The sequence below is a fragment of the Melanaphis sacchari genome, unplaced genomic scaffold (genome assembly GCF_002803265.2).
Source record: "Melanaphis sacchari strain LSU unplaced genomic scaffold, SCAv2.0 Contig43_pilon_pilon, whole genome shotgun sequence".
In the NCBI taxonomy this organism is placed as follows: domain Eukaryota; kingdom Metazoa; phylum Arthropoda; class Insecta; order Hemiptera; family Aphididae; genus Melanaphis; species Melanaphis sacchari.
This window is the reverse complement of record NW_020271284.1, coordinates 3,427,851-3,450,517: the sequence shown is the minus strand read 5'-3', so window position 1 is coordinate 3,450,517 and position 22,667 is coordinate 3,427,851. Positions and strand designations below refer to the sequence as shown.

At 26.7% G+C, this 22,667-nt stretch overlaps 2 protein-coding genes across 2 annotated transcripts in view; both read left to right on the top strand.

Annotated features, from left to right (window-relative positions):
• Positions 1-8,730, top strand: part of LOC112597805 — a 29,595-nt gene extending 20,865 nt beyond the window's left edge. The window contains exon 4 of the mRNA XM_025344027.1: positions 7,501-8,730. Within this exon, the coding sequence (XP_025199812.1) occupies positions 7,501-8,500 (1,000 nt within the window). The 3' untranslated portion in view covers positions 8,501-8,730. The remainder of the gene's footprint in view (positions 1-7,500) is intronic.
• Positions 8,731-20,363: 11,633 nt separating this feature from the next.
• On the top strand, positions 20,364-21,941 carry LOC112597775 (60S ribosomal protein L36). The gene is made up of 4 exons (XM_025343978.1): positions 20,364-20,475; positions 20,636-20,780; positions 21,569-21,703; positions 21,793-21,941. The coding sequence occupies exons 2-4, from the start codon at positions 20,646-20,648 to the stop codon at positions 21,883-21,885; spliced, it is 363 nt and encodes a 120-aa protein (XP_025199763.1). The 5' UTR covers positions 20,364-20,475; positions 20,636-20,645; the 3' UTR covers positions 21,886-21,941.
• Positions 21,942-22,667: the final 726 nt, after the last annotated feature.

The window sequence follows — 22,667 nt, the reverse complement described above, 5'->3', positions numbered from 1 at the left end:
GGTAAATAACGTTAATAACCGGTGAATAACGTTAATTTCCATTTAACATCATTTACCGTAACATATATAATAATCTGTTATTGATGTATGATAATTTAACTAAATATCTAGGATCTATTATTATATAGCTCTTAAAATATTTAGTAAATAATTTTTTTCTAAATATTATTTATATTTTTACTGAATACATTTTTATCATTTTTGCAGACTGTGATTTTCATTTTCCCAGTCAATTTTTGTTTTTTTTTTTAAATTATCACAAAAATATCTTATAAAAGTAAATTAAGTATTAGTCTTGGCTGCATAATTGTTGCTAACCCAATAACTTTTATAATTTTAAAATATGCCTATTATATTATATTATCGTTGACTGTTTAATAAACACAGTTAAAAATCAACAAATTTCAATTCAAAAAAAAAAATAATTTAAGTTTACTAATTAATTTTTTACCAGTTTATTAATATTACTCTTATAAATAATAAACTTAACAATAATAATAAAAAAAAAAAATGACAACATGACAACAGTATTGTATAAAAACGAAACAATATTTTTAATAAATTATAAGTTTGTATAAATATCGGAAGGAAGATAAAATTTCATAATAATTTAAAATATTTATTTTTATACTTAATATTTTTAATTAGTAAGTAACCCAAAAATACTCAAGTCAAAATTCAGTATACCTTTATATTGCGATACGTAACTAATAGTTACCTTATTTTTTTATGATCTTTTTACGGTTATTACTTTTTTGCTTATATTTTTTTTAATGACAACTATGCAGTTTTTTAATTTAATCAATTTAATTAGTTTTCAGTACTATAAAAATTATCCATTATTAAATTATATTAATAAATAACTGTTTGAATAATAATAAACAAGTATATTTATTCTACAGAACACTATATAAATATATTAAGTTCTGAGTGAAGTGATTAATGTATCGATTTTACAATATATTTTTTTTTTTATTGCGTATGTTCACGTATATACATTACAAGTAATCAAAAATATGCTTAAAATTAAATTCTAAAGGAGGTTTTGGATAGGAAATTGAATCTAGTATGTAGTTTGAAAAAAAAAATATCAGTATTCTTCAAAATAATAAGGAAAACTAGACCGTAATTTTTTTAATGAAACTCAAAAACTAATAATCGTACATACTTTAAATTTCCACCAAATTTTTGTATCATTTTATTTTGATCCTTTTTGAGTTATTTATAAATATTTTAAATGTTCTAATATTTTTGATATTTTATTAGTTTTTTTTTTTTTTTAATGCCGATAAAAACCAATTTACTAGATACAAATACTTAAAAATGCAATTATATAAGGTTCCTCAATATTCTTTGATATGTCAATTAAAAAATATCAAAAATATATATTTGCAATATTTTTTTATAAGCGTTTAAAGTTCAAATTTGGATTAAATTACACATTTAAACTATGAATAACAATAATGAATATTTTATTATAATTCAAAAACATCGATCGTAGAAACAGAAGATTTTTACATACATTATTATATTTTTTGCACTCAATGATTTTTAAAATTAATGTTTTCAAGAGAAATTTATTTTAACCTACTGTATTTCTGACAGTAAAATAAATTAATTTATCGAATAAAAATATCAAATATTACATACTTAGTGATATAGGCTAATAGACTGTCTCTTCTTAGAATCGTTTTTCATATCCAGTGATAAATCATTGAATTAAAATTTAATACATTCATCAAATTGACCTATTTGATACCTACTGTACAACAAAACATTACACTCTTGCTTACTTTTTTACATTCTTTAATAGGTACAACATATTTTAGTCTTTACTTACTAGCAGTAAAATATAAATAAGTTTTTAACAAGCTTACTTATATCTTAACAACACAACACAAAGTTTTTAAGTTTCTAGAACTAAAAATACACATATTCACTTATATCAATTTTGATATTAAAAAACTTTTTTTAGATTATCGTTAATAATTTTGTTAAATTTGTATAACCTAATAATAACAGATAAGAAAAAAATGCATAAATTCATTATTTTTTAACCAACAAAGAGCTTTTATATTTATTGAATACATCCAACCGATTAAGATTATGTTAAATAGTTAAACATGACGTAAACAAACCCACGTTTTGAAAGTAAAATATAGAACTAATTGTACTGTAAACAAAGTATTTTAAATTATTTAAAATGTATCTAATTCAATGATGCCCAGAACGTTTACAAATCGAACAGAAATTTATTTTTATTTTATTTAAAATAATTTTTTATTAGTAAAACTTTAAAAGTAAAATATAATTGTTTTTATTAAAATAATGCATATAGAATTATAGCATATAGATTAATATTTAATAACGATAATAAATCGTAATAACTAATAATAAATAAGTTAACCTGAATGTATATTATATTATTTATATACGTTTTACTATTTGAGATTAAAAATTAAATTATTCTAAATATTATATTAATGTTTAAAGTTTTACATAAAAAAGCATAATTGTCATTAAAAGTTTTTTCACATAAAAATATTACTGACAAATTTATTGTAAATGCAAAAAGTTAGGGTATGTATAAATATCAAATGAGTTTTTCGATGTTTTTGTTCAAAATGTCTGTACATGGAATGGAATATACATGTATGCATAGAATTCATTTCAAAAATTCGAAAGAGAAATAATATTTTTTTTATTAAGTTAGATTCCTTAGCATTCTTTCGTGTAATATAATACAGTATGATTTATGTTTTCATTTTTATGCGAAAAGCTGTCAAAAATACATTTAAAAATGAAAAATAATATAAAATCATCATCGTTACAGTAAATAAATAAAATGGTCGTTGGAAATAAAATTTACGCAAAATGTAAATATAACTGACTCAATATTATCATTAAATATTAAAAGTTCTTAAGATTTTTCATAAAATAATTGATTAATATTCTATAACCTCCACTCATTCAGATAAATGCACAAAGTAAATATGTCTCTTAAGTTTCAACCCTTTTGTTTATGGAAATATAAAATTTAAAATGTTTGTATATATTGTCTTCCACTATATAGTAGGATATAAATCTGTAATCTAGTGGAAAATATATACCATTTTGTCAACACACGAAAAAAAAGCAAAACTTACCGCAATCTCTTTGATATGCGGCCGTATGCAATAAAATAATAGCATGATATTTTCCACCGTAACTTTATAACACAAAAAATATTTCTGTTAAGAAAACCATTTTTATTTTCAGTTTAAACTTCGAACAAAGAGAATAAACGCAGATATTTTTATTTCTTCCAAACAATTGAACACAAAACAAAACAAAAAAGGAAAGTAAACTCGCTCAAATATTTCACTTCGACGGACAGCATTTATTCTTTGTTATACCAAAATTTTGTGATGCGTTGTTTGTAGGTATTGTAATAATCATTATAGTCCTAAGCCGAACTCTACAAATCAGAATAGCGTGGGGAAAGGTGGTCTGTTAATGGCCATGATAAGACGATAATAATGTATAAACGATTGTGGCCCAGACTAAGGTGCTTTATATTCGCTCTATATAATAATATATACAGAATGATTCACCAAGTATGCTCGCTACCTTTTTCTTCTTCAGTAATGCAGTAAAACAAAATCTGACGTTTATAACTTTTTTAAATACTTAAAAAGATTTCAAATTCTTGAGATTTGTTTACTACTAAGAAGTGTTCTTAAGGAAATAAAAACGTACATTTTCATTTTCAAGTATCAATCTCCCAACTGTAAATTATTCAGTGGATAATTTTCTAAAAATGTTGATATTTCAAAATCAAAATTCGAACAAGTAGTTTTTGAGTTATTTGACTTTTTACATGGAGAATAATCAGTTTATGAAATTCGGAAGATAAAAGGACTATAGTAGTTTGCAAATTTTAGTAATCTATATACTGATCCATCAATTATTTCTAATTTATAAAAATGATCCAAGTATAATAAAAACTAGATTTGATTTTAAATCTATTATTCATATTATTATTAAGTTATTTTCAAAGATTATTATCATTATTTTAAACATTTAATAATTGAAAAACTACTAGTTAAAATTTTGAATTGAGCAAATAAAAATGTTTAAAAAAATCATTCGGGAAATAATAAATTTTCAAAAAATTGGAAGAAAATCTAAAAATGTATTAGGTAAATTTCAAAAATCAGAATTTGAAATAACTCATTATTAAATTAAAAAACGGAGTTAAACATGCTTGGCGAATCACTCTGTATATCATGTTACGTATTGGACGATTATACCGTAGTTTAACAAATGAAACTTATTGGATCGTATGAATCCTGGTCGTTGAAGGTAACGGTATATTTTAATAATCACACAGTGAAGACAAATATAGCTGCTCAACAAATTACAGAATCAATAGTTATATTATAAATTTTATTGTACAAACGTTGTTTTTGATTAATTTGTTACATAAATATTGTGAATTTCGATTTAATAGAAAAAAAAACACGCATATATTTTTATTTAATAATTACGATATTAACTTTCGTAATGTTATGTATTATTTCTTACGACGATCCAGTTTCATGTCTGTTGTCTGACAATTTTCTCAATGTTCATGATAGTTTTATTATAGATTGTGAGTATAACGATGAATGTATTGATTAAACCATAATGTGTACGAAGCATTTTTTTGTGTCTGCCATCACTTTTTGTAACACTAAAACTGCTTAAATTTTCTACTTCAATATGTTTTCTGGTAGGTAAATTAGAGTAATTTTATTAGTACTGAGAGTGAAGAAATAAAAAAAAAATTTTCTATAACCTTTCTCAATAATTTGAAAAACAAAAAAGAAATTAAAAAACGAATAACTGTAGATACTTGAAATTTTCATCAAATTTTTGTTTTGAAATTTTCTATATTTTATTTTCAATAATTGTATTAAAAAAAAAAATAAAAATCTGTTTGGTTAAAATTTGATCTTCATAATTTGTATTACTGATAATTAAAAAAATTGAGTGTAGTTTCACAAATATTTTTATGAACATCTTAAGTTTAAAGTTTGACAAAATTGAATTTTTACTTTTCACTAAAAATAATAATTTCTCATCAAAGGATTTTAGTTTTTCTGTTGTAATTTAAAAAGTATAAATCATAGAAACTTAAAACATTCCAATTTTACTTAAATTATCATTTTTTATACTCATTGAAATTTTCAAAAAATGTTTACTTTTTTGGGATATTTAAAGACTAAAGGCATTCAACATTTTCGATTTTTTGTTTTAGTTGTTTGGATCGATTTAAAATTTTTGTCGAAAAGTTTAAAAACATAATTCAAAGTTTCTCATTATTATTTCATACTAAAATAGAAAAGCAAAATATTACTTATATATCTTTTTTCTTTTAAACGTACGATATTAAAATCTCGATCAAATTAGAAGAGACCTATTTATAAACGATGAAAAACAATTTTAATTAATTTGTTGTTATTTTTAGTCTGTTGGGACTTGAAATTGTTGTGTTTTTTCATATTTAATATACACGGTAACATTTTTAAAACTTTCAGATTAATTGTATTCTATTGACTATTCATACCACGAACCTATTCACACCGTTCAACATAAAACAGTGTCAGATAGAAAATTAACAATAATATATACTGTTATGTACATTATTATAAGAAATACAAGTTTTTGGTAAAAATTAATTTAACTTATCTTTTACCGATTACTAACAGAAAAGTTAATCACTATAGCTTTGTATTTATACAAATATATCATTTAATTAACTTAATAATATAAAATAATTGCCTTCACTCAGAATTGTTTTTCATATTGGAAGATTTATTATTGAATTAAAACATAACACGTACCTACATTGCAATGACTTATTCAGTGATAAGATACACTTGACACCTACTGTACTCTGTACCTACACCATAGCGATTACCTGCTTTTACCCTTTTTTTTAATTATATGTTGTTAATAATGTTAATTTGTCTTGTCATGCCATAAATGCACCAAAGTGCTCTAGAAAAGAAGTTTCTTTTAAAATTTAAGGTGTACAGTTGTTGCAGATAAAAATTTGTTTTAAGATAGATACTTCAATTAATGAAATAAACAAAATTTCCAACTCCAATTATACGCACTATTGCGTACTAATAGTCTGAGCTATTAAAATCATTAAAAACAACTTACATTTTGATATCAGGTTTATTTTTATATAGTTATTATAAAACCGTACAATCTGTGTATGTAAATTTATTTGATGAATAAATGACATGAATAATTAATAAGGTGCTTGTTTCGAATGACGAAGGGAGTATATCATTGACTAAACTTAGTTAATACCATTACGCCGGCCATTATAGAGGTCTCCACACTATTCCAATTTTAGGGGACATAGAGTATTTTCTAAAAGGCTAATGGATGCAGGTCAGAGATAAGGGGATTAGGACGGCGTTATGGATGCGGTGTCAAAACCTTTTGAAACCAGCTTGGCTACTTCATCCACTTTTTAAAATCAAAAGTTAAGTAGCTTTTATGATTTCAAACCAAGAAATGAGAAATTTTTTACAAAACAATAATCAATAACAGTGTAGCATAAATAAGTTTTATACCATTGTACTACAACGAAATGTACCTAAATTGCCTACATAGTTCGTTGTTCAGCATGTCATATAAAAAATAAAACTGGAACGTGACTTTTCACCACTACTATATCATAGTATATTATATACTGTAGATTGACTTTGAAAAATGTATTCGTCCACACTAAACATCAGTATCGCCTAAACAATTATTTGTAGAATCCAAAATACTCGTGTAAACAAAAATGGGCCGTCTAAAATAAAGAAACGCATTGTTCACAATTTAAACGAAAAACAATCTTAAAAGCTAAATGATATATAACTGCAGTGGAATTTATATTTATAAAAGGCAATGTGTGAGTGTGTTTGTGCAAGAGATCCACAGCCAAGTCTATCGCACTGTTGGTTCTGAAATTGTTCGCAATATATAGGTAATCCTATACCGGCTATACCCGAGGGTGTGCCACTCGGAGTCAGTTTTTTTTTAATTTTACATTTTAAAGAGGGGCTCACATAGAGATAGATTTGTCGGCTCATAAAAAATAAACATTCTTTTGTTTGTTTAGGGCGGTCCCATTGATCACACGAAATATAAGAGTTATTATAAGTATATTAAATTTTAGACCTATAAATTCATATTCGGTCAAACCCGCTTAAAAACAAAAAAAAAAAAAAAAAACCCCGTGTTGACAATCTGTAAAGCTCACGTTTAACAGAATTGAATAGTGGAAACGCCGCGCAGAATTAGCTAGACTCGGCTACTGTCTGTATTACTTGACAGTGCACGAGGGGACAAGGGTACAGAACCCTCTAATGATAATATAATAATTTATAAAAAATATATAATATACGAACACTTTTCGTCATTTTTTTTATTATTATTATTATTATTATTATTATTGTTGTTGTTATTCAGGTTCAAGGAGGCCAGGAGGTATTCCAACATCGACGTGTGCGAAAAAATTGCTCCACCCATACCGGCTCGACGACGCGCGTCTGAGCTGCCTTCCAACGCCACACTGCAAGCCGGCAAGTCATCGGCGGCGGCTGCGTCGTCTCAATCGTCCGGAATAGTGTGCACGAACACCGATCTGCTGTCGATAATGAACTCGTTGAAGTCGTCGGCCTCAAAAGCGTTGCAGTCGACCAAAGGCAGCCCGCGGCCACAACGGGGCAGCAGCAAGACCACGGACAGCATTCCTGGCGGCGGCGGCGTCGACCGTCGTCGGGACGTGCTGCTCCGGTCCGGTCGGTCCAACAGCGTGGACGTGGCCAACATAGGCGCGGCGGCGGCTATGGCGGCCGCGGCCGCCGGCAACAGCACTAAGAACTGGTTCAGAAAAATGTCCACCCGCACGGCGACCGCGGTGACGATGGGCGGCCAGCGGGCGGCGGACGCCGAGTGCGCGGAACAGCGTCTGGCCACTGCCGGCGGCGAGTACGTGGTACAAAAGTCGCCGGTCGTCGTGACGTTCGCCGACGAACGGCCCAAGGTGTCGCTGTTGATCGACCCGGTGCAGGCCGGTTGCAAACCGGACAAACACGCGGCGCCGCCGCTGTCCCCGCCGCCGCCGCCGCCACCGCCGCCACCGCCGTCGTCGTCGTCCGCGGCCGGCCAGAAACCGGCACCCGGCGGCGGCGGCGGCGGCGACGTGGTGATGTGGGACCGGCCCACCGGTTCGGTGGTCGACGCCGAGGTGCTGGGCACGGCCATCGAGGGCTTCTTGGCCGCCAAGAAGTCGGGCGACAGCGCGGACACGTCGCCGACCGCCGCCGACGGCGAGCTCCACGAACGCCTGCAGCAGCAGTCCGGCGGCGGCAGGCCCGCGGCCAAAGCGGCCGCCGACTCGAACGCGGCCACCCGCACGTGCGACACGTCCATCTGTTCGTCGCTCAAAGATCTCTTCGTCAAATAGCTATAAGACCGCTCGTGTCGGTCTGTGTGTAATTAACATCACTGCACTGTTGTTTAATTACGACTAATCGTTATCGCGTTGACAATGTGGACTGTAATATTAATTATGCATGCTTTATACACACGAAAAATTCTCCCCCCGGTGAGCGATCCCCGCCCGCGCGTGGTACGCGGTGCCCGGACTTTCGAGATCGGTTTTTTAATTAACATCGCTCGCAACTGTTTTGTAAACGTTTTATTTTTTTATTTTTTTTTTTTTTATGTAGGTATTTATTTTTTATCTCGACCAAAAATAATTCATTTCGCCATAATGTAAAAATAATATTTGCAACGTAAACGATACTACGGATTTATACACAAAAAACACGTGCACGTTTAAATTCTTATTAAATATTATGCTAGGTATATTAATGATATGGATATGGATTTTCACAGTACCCCGTATATCACAAACATATTAAAAAATAAATAAATAAAAAAACATTAAAGCGGACTAAAAAATCACCGTGCTCGTAGATTTTTATCGTACGTATGAATCGATACTGCTATAACTTATGTAATCTATTCGTGCTTATACTCCTAAACTATATTCAAAATGTGTACGAAGTCCTACACGAATATAATATACACGACAATCGTATATTATCATTTCAATTGATATAATTATAATTATTGCTATTGTCGAATAATATTATAACGACGCGTTTAAATCCAGTGCTTATACGTCGTTTAAATAGGACTTATAGTGGTAATAACACTAATAACTAATAAGTAATAACAGACGACTATAATCGCTCGTTACCCATATATACGTATGTAAAATATATTCATATTTATGTTCGATTCCTCGCATCACTTAATATGATGTATAGATGTATAATATAAAAGTGGCGTGGCAAACCGGTGTACCTACATTAAGTACAACGAGGTCGAGATTGAAAATGGGAAAAATCTTTGAAATCGATTCAACAACTATATACACGACGAAATATTTTACGGTCAACGGTATCGCACAATAAAATACTAAAATAAAATCGTAATAAAATACTATATGCCATACGTCCGCCCTGCAAAATACAGAGTGATTTACCAATAATGGCCATTCCCATTTTTTTTCAATTAATAATGAATTTATTCAAAATCTAAATGTAATTTAAGACCGCACTTAAATTACTTGATATTTTTTGTGTTACTTTAAGAATGTTCTGTGATGATAATAACTTTTTTTTCAAACTAGAATCGTCCTTTTTACTGTAAGTTACTAAATAGATAATTGTTTTCAAAATTTTTAGTAAATACTAGATCCAAAAATGCCGGGGATTAGAAAATTCCGAAAGTCAGATTTTGAATTACTGCATTACTTAAGACCAAAAAGAAAATGAACAATACTTGGCGAATCATCCTATATATTACACAATATTATAATATACGCTAAACCGCATATTATAATCTTCTCTTACACTCATAGGTGTTCTCGCGTAGTAATTATATTTACGTCAGACGTGCACTTGACAACATATCACAATAATACTTATTGTTATGCCGTTATGGTGTGCCTGTGTGGCATAATAATAATATTGTAACACGCCTTACTGCCGTAACCGTAATCATACGCGTGCATGACGGCGAGCGGTTTTGTTAACAGGTAGGTAGGTACGCTTACAGGTTATAATATTGTCTGGGTTAATCGTTTCGCCGGCGATTAATAATAATTTATTTTAGCATAATATTGCACATTGACGGGTCCGCCACTAACCGTTATTGTATTGTAAGTTATATTTTACGTGCCTATTTATATTATGCCAACTATTAACCGTACCTACGTCCTAACTCCTACACGCTACTGTACGTCTGTACGTATGTCTGTATTATAAATTATACACATAACATACATAGTTTAATGAAATAATTAAAATTTAATGTTCAGGTAGTTTTATCCGTTGTTCGTACACTCATCTCGAAAATTGTCAATGTTCTTAAATAATTTAAAATCATAACAAAACAACATTTTTGGAAGAAAAAAAATTCCATAATCTTAATTATTTTTTATCGTTATTGTTTTGTAAATATTATACCCTCTCAAATGAGTTAACATACATTTTTAATTTCATACAACGAAACAGAATTTTTAACCGTTATGTATAAAAATCGAATGACGAACTGGGTTATTAATTAATTATAGGTATTTAAAGTTAATATGAGTGGAGTGGTGTGAAATGACACAGATGAGATAGTTCAGAAAATGTTGATCCACTACTCCACTCAACTACACTTTAAATACATATAGGTTTAAGGTTATAACTAATTAGATATTAGTTTTAAACAATACACAAAAAATTGTCAGAAAAATGTTCCATTTCGGAATATGAAATTAAAAATATAGGTAACTATAGTTCTTAAAAAAATAAAAACATTAACAGTGTATAACGATAAAATTAAATAAAAATATTGTTTTTTCATTACTTTAAACTGTCTAAAAATATATTATTAGAAATTAGAATACTTTTCGAGTACATTAGTTGTCTTTTAAACGAATCAGTTATCACGAACAGAATGATTATTTTAACAACGGTACATTCATTATATCGGTCCATTTTAATAAAAATCAAACAAAAAATTCCAAGATAATAATTAAACTCTTTCAAAATATTTGACATTATCTATGTATACAGAAGTCTTAAGACTATAGTATAAAATATTTAAAAAATTCATTCAAAAATTCAAAAATTGCCTTGAATTATTATAAAGAGTGTCTCGAGTTAAAATAATTAACATGGGGTACATAGTCATGCATATTTATTATATAAAAGAGTAGGCCGTTTAGGGGTATCTAAACTACAATCTGCGGACACATTTTGACTACATGATTATTTTAGACGTTAAAATTGTCCATACACCAATACCATTCTTCACAGAAATTCGAGTTTTTCCCTTACAAAAATCTTTCATATAGCATACAATATACGTTTCACCCCAAAACCAGGCAGTTACGAGTACATAGATTAATTTAAAAATTAACTACTTGTATTATCCTTTTTTTATGAAGTGCAATGTGCATACATTTTATAATCAAATAATCAAAAACTTAACTTCAATAAATTTACCTATGTACGGGAAAAATAAACTTATACGTTTATTTTTTTTTTTACTTAAACTTTGTTCTACAATAAATTTTCACTTAAACGTTACGCACAACGCATTTAAATGTCTCTTAACACCTCCTGTCAACGAGGTTTCGTAACAACCAGTATTAACTTACAGTTATTTGCTATTTATTTCGTTCGTTGAAATTTCTATAAAACTATAAATAAATTGTAAATGTGATTATATTATTTATACTATATTTTATATTTATGCTTTGGCCCACAAAAAGTTTTTAATTTATTGTAATATTGCTCTCAGGTAAAAAAAAGTTTAGATACCCCTAGCTATAATGTACCATGTACTTTCCGTTGCGTTTGTATTTAATACACGTACATATTAAACATAAATTGCGTTTGACGACCTCGACGATTTTTTTGTGAGATTTTTTTATCATTTTACTACACATACTCAAAGTGGCCCATTAAAAAAATATATATACATAAATATATACATACAAATATTAACCCTTCATATGATGTAGAGCATGGGTAAACGAAATCGGCTCTTACAAATACGAAGTGTAGGCACTCAGATAAAATATATAATATTTATAATATTATGCATGTTTTTTATATTAATGTTGCGTAAAAACTCATCATTCATAATTTAATAGACGGAAATACTGTATACACAGCTATATATATGTATATTGTATATTTATCCGAACGACACATAATCGATTTATGCACACGTCACGTTCTTTTTGAAAACCTTATGTTTAACAGGAGAAATGAGATGAGATTTTTCTTCTTTTTTTTAATCAGTAAATACGTATATGGACGTTTTCCTCGTCAGATTCATTCATATCTAACTTTTAAAACCGATCCTTCTTCCCATATGTCTTTTAACCAACACCATAACCACTGCAAATGTTTATTATTTGTTTATTTCTCGTAGACATAAAGACGTTTTAATGTTATATATATATACTACTGCAAGATTTCCATTGATTTTTACTTCTACAGCTATTTGGTCTTCAAAGAATAATAATTTAATAACTGTGCTTATTTGCGTGTAATGTGTGTTTCGTTCAATTCTCTTTTTTACATATCGTACGCCTATATCCATACACGCTGATTCATAAAAGCAAGCTCACCCTTTTTTCTTCAATAGTTCAGTTATTTAAAATCTGATTTTTACAATTTCTAAATTCGAGAATATTTTGTATATTTAGAAACTAATTTTAAAATACTTAAGATTTTTGTGTACTACTCTTAAAAGTGTCCTGTGGAGATGCAAACTTCTGTTTTTTTAAATGACAACCTCATCCTCTCTTCCAACTGTAAATTATTTATAGAATAACTTTTCTGAAAATGTTAACGTATTAAAATCGAAATTTTAAAAATTATTAAGTCATTTTTGAATTATTTAATTTTGTGTGCTAAGATCAATAGATAATATATTTGAAAAATTCGGAGACTATGGTAATTTAAAAATTTTAGTAATTTATCTGATCCAAGTAAAATAAATATTACATCAATCATTCAATATTATATCTTTTTTTAAACTATTATCCATTTTTAAGGATAATTATCGTTAATATAAACATTTCAATAAGTAAAAAACTGTTCGTTCAATTTTTGAAATTTATTCATAAAAATAGTAAAAATTATTCACTAAATAGATTACAGAAAAATGAGGCGAGCATGCTTAGTGAATCACACTGTATATACGAATATACTAGATGGATTTGATTTATATGCATGTACATTAAACGTAGATTGTGTAGATACCTAATATATATATTATGTATGTATATTATATAGACGTGTATAATGTAAAACACTGAAAGCTGTCTGAACATAATTTATGTACATTAAAAAAAAAACAAACGGTTATCAGCTATAAAACTTATGTATAGATTTAGATGCAGTACGAATAACGATTCGCCAAGAACGCTCACTCGAATTTTAATTTTTTAAATATTTACAATAATGAATTTTTTTTAATGTTTATGAATCTAAATTCATACCACAAGATATTTCTTAAGTAATACATAATATTTAAATGTTTGAAAGTATGATCTTCATAATTATTGCATAATAGTTAAAAGGATAAAATGAGATTTAACATGCTTAGTGAATCGCTTTGTGTGTACGCCATAAACCCCACAGGATATATTTTAATATTATACAATATTCCATTGTCGTTAGTTGTCTTCTAATCAAAAGAGAATGAAAAAAATAAAAATCGTTTAACTTCCCATTATGATGTGCATGTAATTTAATATACGAGTATATGGGTACAATCGATAGCCTTTTATGTATTATTATATCATATATGCGTGCATTACTATACATATAAATTACATATTAAATAATAAATGTATTATACGATATACCTAAACAACTAAACCAACAACACGTAATAAATCAATTCAAAATGTCTTGTTATAATTTTAATGATTTATTCTTCGTAATTGTTAAAAAAATCGACATTTTATAATATATACATGTATCAATTTGTGTATAAATAAATATATGGGCGGTCTCATTAGTCGTTATATATTGAAAAACGTATCATCAAAAAGTATATCAAAAACTTCATCGTAGGTTTGTAAAAATAAGTAATCGTATTTATGAAAGTGTTGGATAAAAATATACTTTCAATTCCAATTCCTTGTAAATATTTACATCGTTTTTAAACGTTTTGCATCTAATATCCATTAAAAAAGATTATTAGTATTCAGTATTGTGTGTATATTCATAGTCCTCATTGTTAATGCATAAGTGGTTGACCAACACGAGTTTATAATATTTGTATGTTATAATTATTATTATTTTTAGAATAAGCATATTTTTACATGTATAAAAACTATAAGACTATGATTGATTAATACTAAAACATTATTGGTAAGTAAGTGCATGTTTCATATATATCTACAGTATAGTAAACAAAAATTCTAAGACATTTTAAATTTCAAATCTTTGAAAAATATTGTACATGATACAACATTAATTTGAAAGATTCATTTACCTACACTACTTTAAATGAATACATTTAATACATCACTTTAACTATTAAATACTAAAATTCTTCAAATTTAGAAAAAAATGTATAGTTATAAATGTATGTAAAAACGAAGCTGATAATAAATTTTATCATAATACACAATTGTGACAATAAAAATAAAAGTTAATTTTTTAAAAGTGTTATCATTTTTAAAATTAATTAACAGATAATTAAATCGCTTAAATAAAACCCAGAAGAAATAAAAAAACAATAATATATTACGTCATTAAATGTAAATAATTAAAAAAAACCCCTAAAAATACTTAGCCTTTCAGTTGTTATATAAGTACGACGTACAGAGTAACGTAATAATATTTGTAAGTTGTATAAATGTAAAATAAATTAGAAATGTCTAATATTCATTAGTAAAATTAATTTATTAATTTAAAGATTTATAATATGATCGTTTTCTAGAATATTTTTACTAGATATAAAAAATATTAAAGTATTTAGTAGGATTCACAGCTGTGAATATCGATACATCCGTAGTAGGAGTATAAATGTATTAAATTCTTATATTATATAAATAGGTTAACTTTAAAGTATATTAAATAAACAATTGGTAGATAGTTAATTTTAAATTTATTATTTTGTTTATTGATAATAAGATAAGTTTCATAACTCATAACTATTTAAAATTATTAATTAGTAAGTAGTCTAAATAGTAAACTATTTAAATTAATAAATAGATAATTTAATCAAATAAAAATGAAAATGATACATGATATGTGTTTAATGTCACGAAATAAATGATAAATAAACCTCGTGTGATTACAAAATTTAATATACAGATACCAAAATATATTTCTTGAATACTTCTAGTCAATAAAATAAATAGTAAATCATTGAAAATGTTGTCATAAGTTAAATTGATAAAATAAAAGATGCGATATTAAATAATATATTTCAATATTACTATTAATTTACTTAATTTTATACTTATGTTGGTGCATTTAAAATGTTAGCACATGCCTATAGGTAACTATAATATAATATAATATATATTTCTTAAGGATTTTTGTTTGAAAAACAATAATAATTGTTTAATTGTATACTATAACAGTTATGATTATTTTAAGATGAACATACTCGTAAAGTAGTGAACCTTCGTTGTATAACCAATCTGGATTTGTATCATAACCAATCAATTACATTTATTTGTAAAATAAATTAAGTATAGGTCACTATAGGATAAAGTTGAGCGAATAAGCTATTTCGTGTTAGTGTTTTTGACTGCAGCCAACAGTTAGGTATTACAATAATCATAAGGTACCCGATAAATACGTTAAGGTTCGTAGGTATATAACCGAATTGAAGGCGCCTATTATAGTTATAATAATTTAACTTTATTATATTGCTTGTAGTCGCATATCGGTACTTACACAAACAAAAAAGTATGTAAGTATTGTAAGTCTAATAAACGATACTAATAAGTTTTTCATTAGCAATTTATAATATAATTAACAAGTCCGGCCCGATCAGCCCATAAATATACGTAAGAATAAAACTTTGATTTGTGTATTTAATTGATAATAAACTAAATAATACACATAAGTTATTTATTTGTTTTAATTAAATATAAATATATAACTGTATGCAGTATACCATTAAACACAATTAGGGAATGACGAAAATTAATTTAAAATGCTGATTTCTATTATAGTTACCTACCTCTTAAAATCCTGTCTAACAAAAAATTTAAATTTTTCAGATTTAGTTTGTTATAAATTATAATCAATATTTATGAAATGTATTTATGTTTTAAAACATCGTATCATTAATTTCGGTCAATTATTTTAATTTACGTACAAAAACTTAAAAACAACAAAAAAAATGAAAAATGTAGGTATAACGTTTATAAGTAGGAAAACAATTATCATTTTTTGATCATATTCATAATTCGCTGTTTAAATATTTATTGCATTTTAAAATATTATATTAATAAGAAATAACACGGGTTTAACATAATATACATATTAAAAACTATGTGAGTTTAATGTCATTGATTATAAATTTATAAAATATCTTATTCTGTAATTACCTAGTAAGTAGTATTTATAAACAATGCCTCTACTTAAGTAGATACATGTATGTTTAATATACATTTTAAATTGTTTTCATTTATATTTAATAATATCTATTAAGTGTGGTTGTTATAATTTGTATTAATGTTGTATAAGCTTTTAAAATTGTTTTAAATAGGAAAAAACATTTCTCTATAGTATCTTCACATAGAAACATTTAAATGAGCAATTTAAAACAAATTCTCATAAGCTTATTGTTAAATCAAAATTGTTTTCATTACTATACCTTATTGAATTTATAATGGAATCATAAAAACTAAATTAAAATAGTAAAATTTATTTCTGTTGTAATAAATAAAATCTACCATTGTTAAAATAATATATGATCCATTACTTTTATTACCTATATAAATTTTAGATATTTATTAAAATTCAATATAATTGGTTTAAATTCAATTATTTTAAGAATTTCAGATATAATATTATATATATAATGGTCTAAAATCTAAAATATATATTTATATATCTATAACAAAAAAAAAAATCATAAAATCATAAAATATATACTTATGTATACAATAAATTGTAATTATTATTTAAATTTTCAAAGTTACCTATATTTTAATTTTTAAATATTATTGTAATTATTTTAAATATATTTATGTGTGTTTTTAATAAACAAAATAATTAACTATAAAATGCTAGTGTTATACATTATATTTATATAAGAATATTTTTTTTATTTTTTTTTTTTTTTATTAAAAGAATATTTACAATCTGTATATATCATTATACAATAAGCAAATTATGAAAGACTTAAAAAGAAAACAAAAGACATGAAGACTTGATAGAAGGAGGCGTCCAGTGACACATATATGTATACCTACATATTGGTAATATTTTCATACATTTGCAAGTAAAACAAAATTGTAACATTTAAAATGCTTGTGTCACAGTAAATATATCATTAGCAATTAGCATAACATGCATAGTTAAATAATTAAATGTAAAAATACTTAGAAAAGGTAAAGGTATATTTTATTATTAATTTACTGAATCCATTATGGACTATGCTCAAATGTAAAATATCAAATTGAATTTCGCCATGCGGGTAAAAAATAATAAGTCAAAAACCACTGATGTTCATAAAACAAAAAAAAAAAATTTCATTTTGTTCTGAATATTTTATCTTTGTAGGTTAATTATTCAAGATAAGATAATAGTGTAAATATAATTTAAAATAAAAAATACGTGATTTTTTTTTTTTTTTTACGGCATACCTAATAATCAAAAACTTGCGAAAGTTGATCATTCGTTTACTTTTACCAACTTTTATTATAATCTACAATATTTATTGTACTCCAGTATTCCACATTAATACATCAACCATTTTTTTTTTTTGTGATGAAAAACGAAATCTTATTAGTTAAAATTTATCTTGTCTACATCGACATTATGATATCTATCCCCTATTCCCATCTATTTTAATCAAATCGGTTCATTGTAAAAATGTATTATTACTTAAAAATAATATAACTTATGCCACCCAGCAAATATATTTAACATTTAAATTGTCTTACGACTAAAATATAGTGTTGGGTATTTTATACTTAGACATACAATTTATACTAAAATTATTGCTTAGAAGATAATTTATTAATCATAATTTACTAACACAAACAAAATAATTGTATTAATACAAATAATATCAATGTCGATGTAAATTCAGTTGATTCGTATCTATAGACTCATTGCTAGAATCAGGATAACTATAACTAGTTTCTGTAATTAATCCATTAAAAATAAGTCAATTACTCCAACAACTGCCATTTATACGTAGGTACGAATTTTAATTCCCAAAATGTATTAATATTAAGAAGGTAGGTAGTGGAAATTCAATAGACTATATTTTTTTAGACTATAATAATATATATTAGAATTTACAGTTATAAATTATAATACAATTTTTCACGTTTTTAGTTTGAAACTATATCCGTTGTGATTTGAATCACATTATCTTCATAATTTTTTAACAATCAAAATAAAAAGCTATTTATTATGGATTGTATTCAAGAAAAAAAACTTCCTAAGTAATAACTTTGTCCTTTGACTCATTAGTCATTAGTCATTGCCATAAATAGAACGTGTCCAAGAACATGTAATAATAATAATAATACGTAGGTATTATATAGAATATATTATACAATAATAATATAAAATTATACCTACTGGCTATTGTAGAAATGTCCGACTGTATACGTAACTTAATTTATGTGATTGAATTGAGCGAGTATTTTCAATACCTATAATATTTTTACTATTATATTGAAAGCTATAATAGTTTCAATTTCAAAATTTAAATTTTTCTCTTACAATGATGTGTGTATAATAGTAAAAATGATCAAATTTTGTTTGAGGATGATTTTTGGTTACAATTTAAAACTAGTAGGTAAAATTCTTAATACTTTTTAAAGAAATCGGAGGAAAAAAAACTAGATAACAAGGAAATATTTACGCAAAGGTAAACAGGGTATTAGGTTAATTATTACTTGTTAGTAGGTACTTTTAATAATAAAAAATGTGTAAATTCGTAATAATATTATGCAATTGTCTGTTTTTGTAGACCTAAATGTCGTAGTTATATAGTCGATAGGTTATTATGGAGAGGGAGTTGGGAATTTCCAGTTATTAATAAAATAGAAAAATGATAATTATTGACAAGCCTCACGGGTCATGAAGACGTTGTTTATGTGTATAATATATTAATATGAGTAGGTATTGTATATCTATATTTATTAACTTAAAGTAGGTATCTATATGTAAAATTTATAAGCGAATCATGTAAAACCATAAACTAAAACAAGGGTAGGTACTAGGTACTACTGGTACTAGTAATTAACCATAATATCTTAATTCTAATCAGTGGCGGTACCAGGATTATTTTCTAATTAGGGCCAATGTGAGCCCAACAATTATAAGGTAGGCCGTAGGGCCACAAAAAAAGAGATTTAAGCAAAAAATTATAAAATATATTTAAAAAAGTATGTAATTTGAAAAACAATATTTTATAATTTTTAAAATTGATAAAAATATACATAATATTATAATATAAAAGTATATTACCTAATCTAAATTACTTATAGACTGTACAGTGAACTACAAAATACAAATACCATTATATTCTGCTTATGAAAAATGAGAATATTGGTATGTCTAATGTTAAGCCAATAGTAGGGCCATGGCCCTACCTGGCTCGTCCTTGGCGCTGCCACTGATTCTAATAATTTAAAATGATCATATACAATAGGTACTTATGAATGTTATGAATTATGATACATAACCACAACGATTTATGGTCATTCGGTATATCCTACGTAGGAAGTGGATATTACACATAACGTATAGACTGCTTAAGGATCATTTATTATTAAATTATTATTAATCATTGTACCATTAGAGATGTCTTCTATAAAAAAATAAAACCGTGCTTTATTGTTTTATATCAATAAAATACATTGGGATACTATTCCCGAAACCATACATTGTATTTATGTGGTATTTAGTGGTTACTGGTTAATATGATACGTTATCAATGATAACTTATCAATTTTTATCAATCTTTATAAACTGACGACCGCAGTACCACACTAACCGTATTCACCACAGCACATTGGTATAACCTGAAAAATTGTATTTTGTTGTTATTTATTATTGAGGATTCCGTGATCCGTCCTGTGTACTTTTTATTATAAACGTCGTTCGCGTTGCAATTTCATCCGCATCCATCCGACTTTAGGTGAGACTAATTATTAATGTATATATCGAATAATAATCTCTATTTAATGTATCATTATATTGTGTCGTTACATATTTATTCATCGACGAACAATTTTACGTAGCAGTCACTCGTACAGTTTTTAGTGTTTATTGATCAGTATTTGTACTTATAATTACAGGTTCTCAACAATGGCTCCTCGTTATGAGCTTGCGGTTGGTTTAAAACGTGGTCACAAGACCACAAAAATCGAGAGGGTCGGTAAAGTCAGTGGTAAAGAGTTGTCGGCCAAAAGCGAAAAGCTTAGACAAGCCCGCACTAAAGGTGTAAGTAACACTTATGTTATAAATTATAATATATATTAAAATAAGTTAGTGTATTAATTTAAAATTACATTAACTTACATAACAATCAATGTAAAATTCTCTTTTATAACTGAGAAATAACACAAACTGAAATTGTGTATTAAACAATGACTATTTTTTTTCAAAAACTATTAGTATCGACTATAATACATTTGTTTAAATCTATCCAATCTGAAAAAATTCCATAATTTTTAATATTTAGTACAAACTCTTTAAGTTCTTAGTACTGCACTCTTAATAAAAAATCTTACATTCTTCAGCAAATTGTTGCTATGATACTAATTGCATAGCTGTATGCATTAGTTATGTTAAAATTCATTAATAATTGATAGCTCCTTGGTAAAAGATCATTTCAAAAAAAATTGTATTAACAAAATGTAGTCGATTAACGTTATGTTATTATTTTTTATCATGAATTCTCTGTGACGATTGAAAAGCTCATCTTTGATGTAGAAATCATACTATTATTCTTAAACATATTTTTCTATTTAATGCCCATACTTTTGAGTTGCTACAACTCATATTTAATCTAATACTTTATTTTAATTTAAAGTTGATTGTTATAATCAACACATATTTTATTTGACTTTAATATCAAAAGAAAGAAATTTAATATTAAGTTGCAATACAAATGTTAACTTTCTATATCCAAAGTAGGATATAATTTTGTTTCAATTGTTAACTTTTATAATCATATTATTTGATTGAAAATTAAGACTTTGTTTTTAAATATATTTTTATTTTTATAGCGTTTAACTAAGCACAACAAATTCATCAGAGATGTTGTTAGGGAAGTTATGGGTCATGCACCATTTGAGAAGAGAGCTATGGAATTGTTGAAGGTATCCAAAGACAAGCGTGCATTGAAATTCTTGAAACGACGAGTAAGCATATATTTCTAAATCTATTTACTTGATTTAGTTAATTTTTTTTTTTTAATTACTTGAATATTTTATACTTTTTTTATTTTTAGTTGGGAACACACATTCGAGCCAAGAGGAAGCGTGAAGAACTTAGCAACATTTTATTGCAAATGAGAAAGGCCCAAGCTACCCACACAAAATAATTTCAAAGCTTTATAATGTCTGTTTGATATGTAATAAAATGTTGACTGCTGAGAAATTTGCATTTTTCTTTAATTTATTTTGATTTTAATTGTAGTAATTGCCATATTAACAATTCCAAAAGATAATAATTAATAAAAATTGTGTGCAAAAAATACATAACTTAAGTAAAGAATCCATCTTTTAGGATAAGTTCCTAATTTAAAAGTTGTAAATTTCAAACTTATACTTAATCAATACTTTTGTACAATAGTTTTTATGTTATTGAGTCTTAATTAAAATTTAATAATATATTGTACAAAAAAAAAATGGTTTTCTTAAAACCCAAAAATTTTCTAAAGAAAAGGGTTGATTGAGTATACAAAAATAGATTGTTTTTGCTTTTGGTATTATGATAGAAATATCAAGTCAACTTTTAAAATGTTTTATGCTGTGTCCAACAAATTTTTTTAGTTATTATGAACTTGCTGTATATAGCATCAAAACTTCCTTAAAGACTTACTAACATTAGCTATTTAATGTAGCCAATGTAGGTACGTTACTCCATTTATTTCCCAAAATACCGATATCGCCCTCTTGGGGCTTGAGATTACAGAACTATCTAAGAAAGGGACAATCGAAGTTTACAAGATTATTTTAAGTCATTGAATAAATAAAAGGCCGTCACTCGATTTTTTTTTTAACTTAAATAAATTATTATATTTTTGTATTTTTAGAATAATTGTGGTTTGTCGACAAAATAACCGGTTGTTATCGCAATAACAGCAACAACATACATGTACAT